Source organism: Felis catus, chromosome C1 (genome assembly GCF_018350175.1).
Source record: "Felis catus isolate Fca126 chromosome C1, F.catus_Fca126_mat1.0, whole genome shotgun sequence".
Taxonomy (NCBI): Eukaryota; Metazoa; Chordata; class Mammalia; order Carnivora; family Felidae; genus Felis; species Felis catus.
In genome coordinates this window covers 75,891,845-75,908,880 of record NC_058375.1, presented here as the reverse complement: position 1 = coordinate 75,908,880, position 17,036 = coordinate 75,891,845, and the positions used below count along the sequence as shown (strand labels likewise).

General features: G+C 40.7%; 1 protein-coding gene across 1 annotated transcript in view; it reads right to left on the bottom strand.

Annotated features, from left to right (window-relative positions):
- Nucleotides 1–4,076: 4,076 nt before the first annotated feature.
- LRRC8C (leucine rich repeat containing 8 VRAC subunit C) overlaps nucleotides 4,077–17,036 on the bottom strand; it is an 82,163-nt gene continuing 69,203 nt past the window's right edge. The window contains exon 3 of the mRNA XM_023258891.2: nucleotides 4,077–10,692. Coding sequence (XP_023114659.1) covers nucleotides 8,419–10,692 — 2,274 coding nt within the window. The 3' untranslated portion in view covers nucleotides 4,077–8,418. The remainder of the gene's footprint in view (nucleotides 10,693–17,036) is intronic.

Sequence of the window (17,036 nt, the reverse complement as noted above, 5' to 3'; positions counted from 1 at the left end):
GATTCTGTGTCTCCCTCTCTCTCTGCCCCTCGCCTGTTCATGCTCTGTCTCTCTCTCTGTCCCAAAAAATAAATAAACGTTGAAAAAAAAATTTAAAAAAGTCGACGGTTAAAAAGAATATTTTTAAGAGCTGTGCAATTTATTTTTGTGAACTCTACTCACAACGTGGGGCTCAAACTCAGGACCCCAAGATCAAGAGTCGCATACTCTACCGACAGAGGCAGCCAGGTGCCCCAAAAGTTGATGATTTCTTAAGATGCAATTCCATAAAATGAAATGATGACTTCCTTGCAGTAAATTCATAACAAACTCTGCCAGGCTCTCCCAGCTTGTCCAAAAAAAGAAGAAACAGAGGAAAGGGGTGAAGGAAATATTAGCTGGCTCAGTTCTCGGGTTTTCTTTAATAATCATTGGATCTGCTAAAGGAGTGTGTAAAATTTATCAGTGTTATTTGGCTTCTGTGGATCCTGTATTTATTATATACAGTTGCTAGTGAATGTTAGAGTGTCAGCGAGAGGTGGTGCTTAATGGTTGAAGAGACTGGTGTGGATAGTGTCACAGATTGTAATCTTCACAGATGCCACAACAATATTTTTTGTTCCACGTATTCTTACAATCCTGACACACCTCTTATTGAAAGGTGGGGTGTGTAGTCCCTCTCCCCTACTCCTAAACTGGGCAAGATTTACAACTGTCTCAACCAATAGAATATGGCAGTAGTGATGTCACAAGAGTAAGGTGATACAGCATCCTTTCTGCCTACTAGAATAGTCTGTTCGGAGCCCTAGGGTATCACATAATGCCTCTGATTCCCCTGAAGCTGACAAGCTGTGTGAAGGCTCAGGCTATGTGGAGAGGACCAGCTGAGGTTAGAGCCAACAGCCAGAAACAAATGCCAGAGGTAGGAGTGAAGATGACTCCAGATGATTCTAGCTCCCAGCCATTGAGTCTTCCCAAATGAGATTCCAGACGCTGTGGAGCAGAGATATGCTCTGCTATGTTTGATATGTTTTTGCTATGCCCTCCAAATTCCATACCCATGGAATCTGGGAGTATCATGAAAGAGTTGTTTTAACCTACCAAGTTTTGGGATGGCTTTTTACAGGGCAATAGTAATTAGAACAGGTATGAAACCAGGAGCTCTAACTAGTCTCCGAATCCTCCTGAGATACTTTGTTGGAGCATTAGAGTTTCTTGGAACACTATTTGAAAACCTCCTAACTAACCAATCTTTAAGGGCTCCAAATTCTCTGTTTCTAATAAACCTGGAATATAATAGCTTTATCAAGAAAGTGAAGTATCTTGTCTAGAGTAATGGATTGAATGGTGTCCCCCGCAGTGGCCAAGGACAGGCTGTCCCAAGATGGGCCACTTTGGCATGAAGATTATTTTCAGTTGAAGGGAGTTGAGACCCTGCAGGCTCAAGAGAAAATTTTTGCCCCTCCTTTAACTAAATAGAAGAATATAAATTGCGGTCTTTCCCAGAGTAAGGGTTATTAACAGATAAATTTTATCTGAGTGACCTATCTATATGGCAGAGCAAACATCTAATTACTAAACATCTGCTTGTCTTATTGCCCTGTGAATGGCATTCCTTCCCTTCAAAGTCCCAGACCTCTATCCTCTTCTCCTTAGTTCATGATGACATACAGATCTCATTTTTCCTGACTGTGTTTGGAGTTTCCAGTCTGTGTATTCCCCATACATATGCTATCAACATTTTTTTTCCTCCTAAAATTTTTTTTTCTCGTATCAATTTGATTCTTAGGCCAGGGACCTGGAAGAGAACAGGAATTCTTGCTCTTCAACATCCTCAGAATGATAAAGTCCTAAGCATTTGGAAATAGGGTCTTTGCAGATTATCAAGACGAAATTATTAGGATGGGCCCTAATCAGTATGATGGAATCCTTATAAGAAGGGGAAGTTTGAACACAGAGGTAGACACACACAGGGAGAACGCCAAATGAAGATGAAGGCAGACATTCAGGGATCCATCTACAAGTCAAGGATTGCCAAAGATTGCCAACACACCACCAAGAGACAGGAGAGAGGCGTGGAGCAGATTTTCCCTTACAGCCCTTAGCAGCCACCAACCCGGCTAGCATCTTGATCTAGAACTGTAAGGCGATATATTTGTTTGTGGAAGCCACCTGTGTGTGGTAGTTTGTTATGGCAGCCCTAAGGAACGTGTGCGTCCCAGAACCAGTTTGGACAGGGATGATGTCCCTTCACAGCCCCAAGGCTGTCAGTTAATAGCCCTGTCCAAATGTTAGAGTATGATTTTTTAAAAATGTTTATTTATTTTGAGAGAGAGAGAGAGAGCAAGCACGGGAGGCGCAGAGAGAGAGGGAGAGAGAGAATCCAAAGCAGGCTCTGCGCTGTCGGCATTGAGCTCCACAGGAGGCTTGAACTCATAAACCATGAGGTCATTACCTGAGCTGAAACCAAGAGTTGGACAATTAACCGACTGAGCCACCCACGCGCCCCCTAGAGTATGATTTAACAAAATTACTCCGCAAAGACCATATGAAATCAGAAAGGAATCCCAAGAACCTGTGCAATGAAGATTGAAGAAACGTTACAAAAAAAAAAAAAAAAAAATTTATAGCAAAATCACTGCTAGAAGTTTCTTATTTTTTTCTTAGACTATGGAGGAGATATAAAACATAAAATTTACATGCTACCCCTTTTGTGTCGCTTTTCCCAAGGTCTATTATTACCTGATAACTGCTACTAAGACACTTTGTTTTTAATGGTGATGTCTAGATGTAGCTTGAGTTGAAATAAAATAAATTCCTTGAAAGATTAAAAAATTAAAGAGAGAGCCCATTTTCTACTTGTTCCCAAACTTTCTAACAGGAATCCCTAAATCAAAATAATCAGAATGGCCAATTTGGTTTACATTTGGTAATATTACCTTTGCTTCATGCTGTGTCTTTTATGCAAAATATTTTAACTTAGAAAAAACTGTCATCTATTGTGGGCCCAATCTTATATGTGGTTGTACGTTGCTTTGTTCAAATATGAAATGTAAAGTATAGCCTGCATTCAAAGATTTACACACAAAAATAATTCAGCCTTTCACTTTTTTTACTACTTGGATATTTAGGATAACATTCAAACTTGGATTTAGAAATCTAAAGTTTCTATGGCCATGTAAGTACCCCCACTGAGTCAAAAATTGCCTTCAGTGACTTTCCTCTTACAGACTTCTGCACCCAAACAAAAATGCTTATATCTTACTAGCCTGACCAACAGTGAATGAATTTATTTAATTCCAGTGTTTATCTCACTAATCTGTATAAATGAAAGGACCAGAAGATGGGACATTAGAAGGTACCAGTGGATAGTCTTTTTCGTATGTACAGATTGCACTGAAATCACCAGCTGTGTCTATTCTATTGTATTTCTCTGCTCTTGTGTCCAAAATTTCTCGAGCTCACACACAATCTGATGCCCACATTCACAGGGCCTCTCCCCAACTCAGAATCCTTCCTAGTCTCAATAGTCTTTCTCCAAAGGAGTATCAGTTGATCATCAGTAAAATAACGAGTCATAGATGACTATAGAAAAATACGTTAAGTGACAAATTAGCTTCAAAAGTTACCAATCGCAGTTTTCTTATGTATAAGTGGTGTATTCACTTTTCCTAAAAAGGGCTTCCATAAGCCTGGTGTGTACGTGGTTCAGAAGGGGAGGCATCCTAACTGAGAACCATTCTGATTCCTTTAAGTAACCACGATCATGACCATAAAAGTATTTACTGAAAGCTGGGCTGGACAGCAATTGTACAATCTGATCTGGCAAATGCACAGAAATTGCACCCCAGATTACATATTAATGTGCTAATTGCCCAAATGAAACTCCAGGGGCACCTTAGGTAGACGCAGTGCAGTGAATTAAGGAAGGAAATAATTAGTCACAATTGCAGAAACAGGCTGGACACGAAGTGGAAGGATCCAGGCAGCCTACTTCCTGCAGAGTACGGAGAGCCTTGGCAACACAACATGCAAAACACCAGAGAAATGCAAAAGATAAATATGATTTCTACAATCGAATAAGGGACAAACCTCAATTTTAAATTACAAAAATGTCTTTATTTAAATTATTTTCCGTTCCTATGTACTACATAGCCAAATAACACTAAGACATTTTATCATGAATTCGCACTGTGACAAATCAACTTTCAAGCATTTCCTTGACAATCTTAGAGGTTTACCAGCATTTGACACAATCTGAACACATAGAGACAGTGAGAGAAAACAAGTCGTAGGAAGAACAAACAAACAAACAACAACTGAGTGAGCACATAAGGCATTATGAGTTTCAACCCCAGTAAAGATATTCATTGAAGAGGCAGGATCAGGTGGGAGAGAGACTAGTATTCCGCAGAAAGCCAATTTATACCACGTTAAAAACCATGCAGAGGAACTGTTACTTAACACGGCCAACAAATTAAGCTCTTCAAAGTACCCTTTTTCAAGGTCTTCTGATTTAAAAAAAAAAAAAAATTCCTTGGGGGCGGGAGGACACTCTTTCCTTTCCCCAGAATGAACTTCAGGATGTTAACTTTTGTCAGTGTGTGGCTCTGGGAGAAAGGAGTAAGAGTGGACACCTAGTTTGAAAGCTAGTATGAAATTGTATTAGAAGCATGTCACTGAGGCCTAAATCCGAAAAATCAATGGCAGGCCTGGCTGAGACTGTCCAAATTTTCCTACAACGTGTCTGAATAGACAAGAAAAGATGAGAATACCTTACGGACTCTTGAGGCATTCCCCTCCCTGCTCACTGCTCTGTTTTGTTCCTTTGTTTTACTAACTTAAGGCTGCTGTTGGACCCTACTGTGAATTATTGAGATCCCACCAAAAATGTGAACTGCTTGACCAGCGTGGTCACTTTCAGAATTAATAGAACACGAGTTGAAATTATATTAAAATGTATCTTATGTATTCACTACTAAGTACTGCTGACCATTTTCATAAAGATGGATCATGAATGTTCACTGTTTAAGTAAATACATCATTACTATGGATCAGGTATTTGGCATGAAATTGGAAAGTAAAATAAACTACTTATAAATGGACTTTTTAAAAAAAGAATTAGAAAAATAAAAAACAGCAAAACTCTTCTTGGGGGAAATGGTAAGAAGAGATGTAAAGAATTTGTCTTCTCTTTCTTAATATCAGAGATCATAAGATAGCATATTGCAAGAACTTGGGCTTTCCTCATACCAAGTAGCCCAAGAAAGAATCCAGGAGGTTTAAGATGCTCTTTCATGAAGATGGCGTGAGAGGCAAATAAAGTGGAACCTCTGAATGAACAAAATACTCATAGCAGGCATATTTTCCAAGGCTTTCTGAAAACGCAGTGCCTGCTGAACAGGATGCCATGTGAATTGTTCGAACTCTTTACAGTAGCTACATAGGAAATGTAACAGCAGGGAAGAGGTACGTGAACAATAAGAAAAAATTTACAATTGTAAGTAACAGGTTTCACTGTATCAAGAACATTTATATTAAAAATGTTGTGTTAAGAACAAAACAAAACAAAAACCTAACACATGACTAGTTTCTGAGGTGTGGTCTCCTTAGGTGTGAGTTCCATTGGGATATACTTATATGCTCTGTTTCAACCAGACCATCACCAGGCAAATAAGCTGTTCGATACTTAACCATTAAAACTGACCAAAAAGCATACCCATCATGGGCGTCAAGCAGCCATAGGAGTTATGATTACATATGGTGCTTTTATATTTACATAAGCAGTTTCTCATGAATCCTATAGAGGTTGGAGAAATAGAGCTAGTTTGTTCCTCGTTAGCAAGAGCACTTGTAAAATACAGAAAGGGATTAGGTAAATACCCCTTTCACACTGAGTTGATCCATTAAAGGACTTTAGAAAAGTCAGCAGTTCGTTTACCTGAGTTTCCCATTTAAAGGCTAAACGTAATTGAATACTTTTTGCTTATAAATGTGAGCAAAAACTTACAATATTAAGAAGGGCCAGAGTCAGAAAATTGAGACTCAAGATGACATTTGAGACTTTTGAATTTTTATAAAATCTAATAGAAACATCTATGAATTTTCCTTCTTAGTTAAGACATAAAGTCATAGAGCAATACTGATTTACTGGATGTTATTTAGAATTTACGTTTGGGGTCAGCCTGTGACATCGTTAAGAAAGCAGATCAAAGTCTCTTGGAATTGTGAACAAATTATTACAAGTGAGAAAACTACTTATTAGTGCCTTACTTCAGTTATGAACCCATATGAGATTATGAATTAACACCAGATAAACACTTCAGCATAAATATGATTTTTAACCTGAATAGATCCCTTTTGAAGGGTGACATAGAAAATAACTATAAATTTTGTCCAGAAATATAGTGCACCCAGTGTTTTACCAGTAGTTATTTAAGCTTACCTTTCAACAGGGTACTTTTGTCATGCTCGGCCATGGAGAATCTTCCAGGTCTTTTGTTTGCTTAAAACAAAATAGGGCTATGTTTCTAAATACAACACATTGTTCATAATCAGGATCCTAACCATATTCTGGAATTGAATATTTTATCATACAAGAAATATAACCATGTTACTATTTTAAACATATCATTTCAGTTCCAGTGGGAAATAAATCAGTTATACAAAATCACCATTTGAACACTTTAACACAGAGCAGAAACAGTAAAGCACTTTGGACTATGTGATTTCATTATTAAACAAATGAAAAGCATCTCTTTCCCAAATCCTTCACTCCATGATATCTCATAACATTTAAAACACGACTGAGGTACATGTATCCGTTGAGGAGTTTCTGTAGTTATGTTCTGTATACGATTCGAAGCAGCACTGAGCAAAATCACCAGGACCAAGGAGCAAATTCTAAAAGCAGTGTTCTGAAACCCCCAAATCATCTTCCTATTTTCTTGCGCTGTTAAGTCACAAAACTTTCTTAGATCAGACTAGAGTTCCGGAAACAGTCCGTATGGATTCACTACGTAAAACAAAAATCCCATGATTGGTAATACTGTTCCTGGATTGAGGGCACAAACAGTCTTTTCTAACAGAGTAAGAATCAGTGATGGATTTTGCCCAAGATGCATACTATGTTGGTTTAAATACAAAGATAAATAAAAGCTCTGCTGATCATCAAGCAAAAATTAGTTGAGTGACATCCGCTTAGCTATTTATTCGCCCCTTTAAAACAAAAGTAAAAGAACCATTTTAGATGAGATGCTTATTTTAAGCCAAAAGAGAGCAGGAAAGTTCCTGTGCTTGCATCACTGGCATCTGCAGCAAGGGCAGGATTAAGGGAGCTCCATTTCTGTATATATGGGTATTTAGTGTAACAGGCAGAATCTGAATAGATGACCACCCCACACCACCCAGGGCAATCAGGGCGCCTGACTACAGTGCGCCAGCCCTTTAACAGAGTGCTTTCGCAGCGATTTTTTTTTCCATCTGATGTACCCGCATATCAAGATATCAGAGATTATTAAATTACTTAAAAACCAGGCTTCTGATTCTGATTTTTAAATTTAATTATCTATTTTAATTAAAATAAATCTAGCTTCTCTAAGGTTGTTCACCAGTACTACATAGCAATATTAAGATTAAAAGGCGAGGGGCGGGGAGGGCCTCTGTATTTTGCTTTTAAATGATATTTTTGAAACGTCGTTGAAAACGCAGATCAGTTAGATTACAAATGACCGATTCGAGTAAGCCAACCATGGAAGATTATTGTCTTCACTCACAAAATCCTAGCCTAAGGATAACTTTCACTGTCAGGTATATGAAATAACACAATTTAGGGTTCTTTTGGAGAGGAGGAGAAATTTTAAAAACACTCGTCTGTGACAATGCACTTATGTGAATTTACACTCCAGAGAAAAATTTTCTGTAGGATGAAGGACTTGGCCAATGGAGAAGGCAGCTGGTATTACAATAAACTAGCTGAAATTCCTTGGTACATACACAATGAGAACAAAACAAGGACTCTGTACAGGTGTAAACAAGCTAAAAATGACCTTGGCAAAATGACTATTTAAAAAATACCAAAAGCATGCAACTCAAAATTCCCTCCCTTTCACAAGAATGGAAAAAAAAGGAAAAAAACAACAAAAAAACCCCCAAAAAAACAAAACAAAAAACAGATGGAACCACCTGTTCCTGTCAGTAGAAAACAATAATAGATACATTAGGTTCCAGGACAAATAAAACTTTAAAATATTAATGTTGAGAAAATACAATTAAATTTTTATTAAAAAATACATACTCCTTGCTCAATCTCTGTGTACATTTTGTTTTGTGTGAAAGAGAAAAAAAATAAAATAAAATAGGAAAGGCATTAAGACTACCTAATTATTGATACTGTATTTGGTAGAAGCATGTGTCAGTCAAGCTCTAAAGAAAAATAAGTTATTCTGCTTTCATTTGTTCCCGGACGTCAGAAGGCAGAGTTTCAAACAGAGCATCTTCGACAACTAACCCAGCTCGCTTCAGAGCCCGGCAGTCGCCCAGTTCAGGCGGGAGAATTTCAAAGTGATTGCCTTTAACGTCTAAGTAGGAAAGAAATAACAAATTTCCGATTTTCGGGGAGAGTACAGATAGGCTGTTTTTCCCAATCTTCAGAGTTTTAAGTTTCTTGCAGAAGTAAAGTTCATCCGGAAGGCTCTCCACTTTGTTACAGGTGATGGAAAAGTACTGTAAACTTTGTAGAACTCCGATTTCAGGTGGGATAAACCGAATGTCATTGTAGGATAAGTCCAAGTATCGGATTTTGTTGCATAGGAAGAGGTGGGAAGGGAGCACCTCTATTTTGTTGTGACTGAAGGCCAGGCGCTCCAGGCTGGTGAGTTTCTTGATATGCTCCGGGATGTAGGTGATGCTGTTGTGCCACAGTTTGAGCACTGTCAACTTTCTCAAGTGCTGGAAGCTAACGATTTCTTCTATAGATTTCAGATTGTTTTCTTTGAGGTCCAATTCCTGGAGGCTGAGCAGACTAAACACGGCATGGGGAATGCGCTCCAGGTCGCAGTGGACCAGCTCTAGCTCCGTCAGATTGGTCATCTTCTTTAAATTGTTGAGCATCACCAGCTTGGTGCCGTCGTTGTGTATGCACATCTTCTGCAGATGGCTGGACACGTCCACCACGGCCTGAGGGATTTTGGAAACGTTGCTTTTGATAGAGAGAATTTTAAGGCTTTTGAGATCCCGCAGAGACTCAAGAGTGACATTTTTGGAAATATCATGACTTAGAGACCCAACCAGGTAGAGCTCTTCCAGATTCCGGAGCCCATACATCCAGGGCGGCAGCTCCCTCATGTCATCAAACTTGACGCTCAAGACCTTGAGGTTTTCCTTCAGGAAAGAGAGCGCTGCACTGTGGATTTTGACTGAGCACTGGTGCAGCGAGAGCTCTTGGAGATTGTCTAGCTGTGCGATGGTGGCTGGTATCATTACGTTCTTAATGATTTCAAGCTTTAAAGACTGCAACTCCGTGATTTCAAAAACCGTGTCTGGAAGGCCAGAGAGCATGATGAGAGGCAATTCTAGCCGGTTATGGGCATTCGTCTGGAGCTTCTGCCTCAGTTTGTCAGGAGTCCACTCGTTATTTAAGTTCAGCTGCTTTAATTTGTTCTCGCTCACTTCAGATAGGAACACCGCAAATCTCTTGGAATACAGAGGGTCATACTGATCTATCATATGAAGCATAAAAGCAAAGTCATTTTTCACATCGGGAATATCATCGATTCCAGTCTCCTGCCGGACATACTCGAAAGAGTATTCCCGGAGAGAACGATAGAACAGCCAGTATAAGGTGTAAAGGCACGTCAGTCCATAGATACTCACAAAACACAGATAGCAAAAGGACAGTTTTGAGAACAGATGGGCCATGGTATGATTACAAGAAAAGTTTTTATATCCAGTCATGTCCTGAATGTCAACGTTACAGTCCACTGTAAATTGAACTTTGGAAACCAGGGCGCTATTATAGGCAATGATGATCAGGAACTTTATAACCTTAAGTACAGTCTGGCGAACATACATAGCATATAGGATATCACCTTCTTCAACATGCAGCCTGAACTTCTTCACCTTCTCAAATAAGGCCTTTGCCTGCTCACCTTCCTTCTTATCCAGTGCTCCCGCCGTGGACTTGTCGACCACAAACTTCTCGGGAATCGACTTTAGTGACTGAGCGTTGACCAGGCTGCCTTCCGGACCAGACTGGATGGTGTTGGACCTGCTCATGTTGTTCTTCCTGTTGTCCTTTTCTTCGGAATCCTCCCCAGACACCTCAGATAAAGCCCGGGTGGTCCACGGAGAGTCAAAACACTTACCCAGGATCGAGATGAAATGTTCTATTTTGGAGCTGGAGCCAGGGAATTTGAACCAGAAGTTGCTGCAGAGCATGAAGACCAGGGTATGGATGAGCACAAGGTAAGGGAAATACTTGGCATACCAGTGGAGGGCTCGCTCGTAACACATCTGGTTTATGAAACTGTACTGCTGCAGGTCCAAATCTGTCTTTAGTCCTTTCATTTCCACAGTGGCAGGGTTAGTAGGAGATGGTTTAGGGGGAGGCAGTGGGGTGGTGCTGGCAACTGCCTGAGAGACATTTGAAATGGAAGAGTGGTTCTGAGAAGGCTGAACCCTTTTTGGAAGGCAGATTATCTTGTCTTGCATGACCTGAAACACAGAAGTAATATTTTCAAATTATATTATTCAAAGAGCTTTGATAATGTCATTAGTGTGGAGAGGGCAGCAATAACATCCAATAAATGTCCATTTCCTTTGCCTGGAGAATACAACGTTCGATTCCGGCACCAGGATTTTATCCTCAGCCCACATGGTGGGAAAGTGAAATATCTGACTTTGTTCAGCATGTGTAAGTCATGACATAAAACACAGCGGTTCTGCTAGGACTTAGAACAACTCACAACAAAATAAATATCTAAAGAATATTTGTGTGTTTTAAAATTTTGCATTTCTTCCCTCACTGGAGCCTGGGAGAATCAATCACTGGGAAGTACATGTCCTTATCAGACTCAACCTTTTCTTAAGTAAGATTTATGCCCAACATGGGGCGTGAACTCATGACCCCAACATGAGGAATCACATGTTCTCCTGACTGAGCCAGCTAGTCACCCCTTATCAGGCTCAATCCTGAATCGGATGGCTTCTGAGATGACATAAACTTATGTATGAGAATTAAAAGGATTGGAAGGAGGGAATGTGGAAGAATTTGTCTTTATCATTTCCCCTTTACTTTCTACCCATATCCCGGACTGCATGCACAGGAGTGCAAATGGCCTTATTACAATGGGAATTTACTAAGCTTTTATGAAAGCCATTTCATCTCTCTGCAGAAAGATATGAAACAATACAGAAGTGTTCCACAGTAAAATAATTAGGTTTAAACTTGCTGGCTTTTTATAAAAAATATTACCTCAACAACTTTTATTCTTGTACCAATACTTCAATTCATCGAAAAAAATAGCCCTAAAAATGTCCAGTAGCCCCAGACATTGAAATTTGGGTAAGAGATAGTGCATGCATACTTTCTGAATATGAGGGAATGTAAGGCAGCGTACTCTTTGTATCAACCAGGAGGAATTGTCCCTACGAAGAAGTCCATGTAGGTGGAACTCTTTGAACAACAAGCAAATGGTGTAGAGGGAGAATAACAACCCAAGGAATCGACAGCAATAACATGTGGGATTAATAATGCAGGGACGATCTGCATTATTATGCTGGAAATCCATATATGCTGGAAATCCATAATGCTGGAAAACCATAGCATTCAGTGATTCTGCAACAGCAAAATACTTAGTGATTTTGGTCATAAACAGCAAAGCCTTTTCTATGGATTATAGAAGCAGAAACTGAATCCGTTGCCAAGTGGGCTGCTGTGGCATGGGGATGTGACCACGCGTTGATGGCATGGGAGATACAGGCCACCGGAGAGAAGTACGAGGTCTGACAATGGAGTGGAGCATCCAGCACTTCGCAGAGCGCCCAGTACAAAGGAGAACACCAGGATGTATTTGCTGAGAAAGTGGGTGAATCCAGAACTGACACTGGTAGTTCCAGTTCAGAGTTCCGTACGTCTGGGTGTGGCCCATCTCTCTCCGAGGGATGAAGATACGGATGGTGATTATAGTGGGTGACAGCAGAAAACTTCTGCTGTGTTTAATATGCAACTGACCCTATTCTAAGAATGTCACAGGTAATCATTCTTTTCATTGTCACCTTAATCTGATGAGGCAGGTACTCTTATTATTCCCGTTTCACAGATGAGGAGAAAGGCACAGAAATGTTAAGTCACTCAGGCCACCTGCACCCAGAGCCCACATTCTTATTTTATTTTACCGAATTTCTAGAATTAAACAAAAAAGATACCAATCTTACTTTATTGTAAGTAACAAATTACCTTATGCAAACTATGTTTTAGGGGGGAAAAAAAGCTTACTTCTTCAATACCCTGTGCAGATAACAGTGAAAGAATGAGGCTAGGGAGAGAGAGGAAGTCTCTCTACAAGAGTTATAAAAGTTCTGTCCTGGGACACCTGGGTGGCTCAATCGGTTAAGCGTCCAACTCTGGCTCAGGTCATGATCTCACGGTTTGTGAGTTGGAGCCCCGCATCAGGCTCTGTGCTGACATCAGGTTCCAGGTGCCTGGAGCCTGCTTCCAATTCTGTGTCTCCCTCTCTCTCTCTCGGAAAAATAAATAAACACTAAAAAAAATTTATAAGTTCTGTCCTGGAAGATAAAGCAGGGAGCAATTACATATTATGTCAATCAAAAGAAGCAGGGAAGAGGGAAAATGGGTGATGGGCATTCAGGAGGGCACTGCTGGGATGAACAGTGGGTGTTGTATGGAAGCCAATTTGACAATAAATTATACCAAAAAACCCACAAAAGCAGCAGGGAAGAATAATAAATGGGTCTGCATTTTACCAGAATTTGGTGGCTACAGAGGTGTGAGAATGGAGTGGTGGTCTTCGAACATTTTTATCACTTACCCATGTCAGGGAAAAAATGTTCAGCGTGCCCACCCGGTATATTTATTTCTATTCAAAATTATAACCATAGGGGCGCCTGGGTGGCGCAGTCGGTTAAGCGTCCGACTTCAGCCAGGTCACGATCTCGCGGTCCGTGAGTTCGAGCCCCGCGTCAGGCTCTGGGCTGATGGCTCAGAGCCTGGAGCCTGTTTCCGATTCTGTGTCTCCCTCTCTCTCTGCCCCTCCCCCATTCATGCTCTGTCTCTCTCTGTCCCAAAAATAAATAAACGTTGAAAAAAAAATATTAAATAAAAAAAAAATTATAACCATAAAGTCCTGTCAATTCATATGTGAAATATTAGAAAAGCTTAATTCCCTTCCCTTTAAGCCTAAAATAAATACGGGCATACCTTGAAGATATTGCAGGTTCAGTTCCAGACCACCACAATAAAGCAAATACTGCAACACAGTGAGTCAAATGACATTTTTGGTTTCCCAGTGCATATTTACACTATACTATAGTCTATGAAGAGTGCAAAAGTGTTATGTCAAAAAAATACGAACCATCATCTGAGCTTTCAGCAAGTCATAATCACTGATCACAGATCGCCACAGCAAATAATAAGAACGGAGAAGTTTGAAACCTTGCACGAATTACAGTGTGACACCGAGACCCAAAGCAAGTAAATGTTGGAAAAGTGGCGCCGACAGACTTGCCCAACACAGGATTGCCACAAATCTTCCATTTGTGAAAAACACAGTATTTGCAGAGGACAATCAAGGGAAGTGCAATAAAATGAGGTATGCCTGTCTAAAAGTTTTTGTTTTTATCTCACTTTTCAGTGGAGCATCTTTTGCACTTCTGGGGGGTCAAGCACTCTACCTTGGAAAACCCTGGGATCGAAAATAGGAGGAAGCCTAGAATGCCAGACTATCCTTAAGGAATACAGAAGAGAGACAAGTAAGCAGTTCAGTTTGGGGTCAGGTTCTGGATGTTTTCCCATTAGTGGTCTCACTGGATGCTGTAACGGTCTGTGTAGTAAGCAGTAGGTGGGGGCCAGAGCTGAGCAGGGAAAGGGAGCGCTTCCCCGAGGACCTTCCCTAAGAGGGACACATTTGAGCCGGTATGTTAATAAGGCATTGTCAGTGTTGTGATGAAAACACAGGAGAATCCATTTGTGAAAGCAAGACCAGTTAGAAAGTAAAACGGCGGACACCTTCTTCAGTGCTAACTCCCTGCCAAGCAACCAGCAGACCCCATTACTGTCCCCCTGCCCAGTGCTTCCCCAGGCTTGTTCCTAATGGTGGAAGATGACAGATCTCTGGAGCTTGTGTAGGGTTTTAGGATATGCAGGGCACGAGAGGGTGCGGAACTAAGGGGGCAAGGGTGGGCTGAAATCCTGCTGTGTTTCCCTCAGCAGGATGGGAGCTCCATCCTCCTGGGGCTACCTATGGTCACACAGCGGGGATACCTTTTTAGATTCTGCACAAAGGTCCCTGACTGGCTAACATCTGCCATGCCAGGGAGGCAGGTCATGTTCTCTCCCTTCTACAGAAGAAGAAACCCAACTGAACGGAAGTGACTTGCCCAAGTTCACATAGCTAGGAAATGGTAGCGCAGGAATTTAAACCTGTCTTTTGTTTACAGACTTGTGTTCTTCTAATTCTACACATCTTCCCATCTTACCCAGCTTCTTCTTTGAGGGCTTCGCGGAGAACAGCCCAGTTGATCTCCCCAAGTTCCTTTCAGCCTTCTGATGCCCTATTTCTCTTTCAATCTTCACAAAGACAGAATTTTAAAAAGGTGCCTACTTATTAAATTCCAGGAGGGTAAGGATGGTGTTCTATTTTTCAGCAGCTGTTAACTATTCAGAAGTGAGCAGAGAGTCAAAAAAAATACTGGTGTTCACTTGCTAAGAACAATAGCTGCTCGAGCTGCTGAGAGAACATTTCATAGAAGACTCCAGCAGAGACGCAACTCAGAGGAGAATTCCCAAAGAATGTGATGGCAGGTTGCCTAATCCAGGAACCTGGATTGAAAAGGATGAAAAGGAACAGGGCAGGTTAAAGAGTCCAACAGTAAGAGCATGAAGACTGGAATAGCAAAACGGCCACAGGCGAGAGGAAGTTACCCCCACTGTGTTTAATAGACATAGTATTTGTGAACATTACAGCATTGAGAAGAACCGGAGAAGAATGTGTATTTTCAAAGGTACAGTAAAAAAGGGAAAGACAGACTAAAATAAGGCAGCAGCAAAAACAACAAATGGTAAAGGGTGTTTTTGTGGTATCTTTTGTAAAAAAACAGCAGTTTATAAGAACTTGAAATTTTTTGTTTCACCTTTCTTGCTCTTTTGAGAAATTTGCTATTTAAATCTACATACCTCTCTTCTCTTTACCTTTATCCAGTAATTTAAAGGTTAGAGCACCAAACAAGCCTTACCGAGAGGTTAGAACACACATTTCAAAGGAATATCAGGGTCTCAGGCTGCTGGTGCAGGACTAAGGGAGAGCACCTGGGGGGTGGGTAGGGAGAAAGCCCTCCACGAAACACTAAGGCTCAGACCATCACCACCAGCTTGTACACACACATCACAATGCAGAGGAAGTCCATTTTTATTTAGGAGCAACCCTCAGAATGCCTTTGGAGGAAAAGGGCTTGAGACCAGGAGCTACAATGTGTGTTTGTGAAGGGAAAGAGAGACTAGAGGGGGAAGAAATGGGGTAGGGGAAGAGAAAAAGATTGAAAAAGCAGGATGAGCAAGATAATCTAACTCAAAATATAGCAAGGTGAGAAAGTTACTATCCTAAAGGTGGATATGAGAATAATTCTTGAATAAAATAATCTATATTAAGGAAAATATCTAAGTTAGCTTGGAAACTAGGAGGAGAGGGACACAGAATGTGATCACTGAGAGCAAAGGTCAGGTGAAGCCATGGCAACAATAATGGCCAACCCTACTTTATCTGGGGATGAACAGGTTTGGAGGTGGGAAGTGGTGAGTCAGCAAAGCAGAGAGGGGCTAGAATCAAACAAAATAGGTCAGGCAACATGGAAGGAGGCTGGAGTATATGCTCATTATTTCTTTTCTTTCTTTTTACATTTTTAAAAAATGTTTATTTATTTTTGAGAGAGACAGACAGAGTGTGAGCAGGGGAGGGGCAGAGAGAGAGGGAGACAGAGAATCTGAAGCAGGCTCCAGGCTCTGAGCTGTCAGTACAGAGCCTGACGCGGGGCTCGAACTCACATACCGCGAGATCGTGACCTGAGCCGAAGTCAGGAGCTTAACTGACTGAGCCACCCAGGTGCCCCATATTTCTATTTTGAGATATAAATACCTTTCAATCTTCCCTGAAACTTTGGTATAATCTGCTACAGAACATACACATACACACACACACACCGCACACACATAGCTTTTGTGAGTAAATTTTGTAAAAATCACAACAAAAAGGAAGATTTCATGCCTGGATCCAAACTGTACAGATGGGGAGAATTTGCCAGGGATGGTAATAGTCTATCATCTAAACTGTTTCCACGGAAGTAGGAATGAGAACCATAAGAACCAAACCCTTCCAGGAGTCTGTAGAACTTGGAGGGTCATGGGGCTATGGACTGCAATTTGATCCATTAGGCTCTGGATCCTAAGGAGCAGCTGATATCTAGGTGATAAAAATGTATACTATGACCCTCAAGGTCTTGCAATTAAAGAACCTGGAGGAATAAAACTATTCATGCAAAAGTCTTCCATCACTGTGATATCTAGGAAATAGTTCTGGAAAAGAAACCTAAAGGTTTCAGAAGTGGGCTCAGTGAAATTTGGATTCATACATTCCCACTGGTAAATTATTTTGAGATAACACAACAGCTGTTTTTGGTAGGGGGAAGGAACTCAGTGTGTTTTCAAGAGAAATAAAGTAAACATTCAGGCCGCCTTAGGAAAGGAAACAAGCCATCTAAACCATGCCTGACGTGCTGCTCATATCTAAGAAAAGAATCAAATATTTAACATTGTAATTGTCAAATTT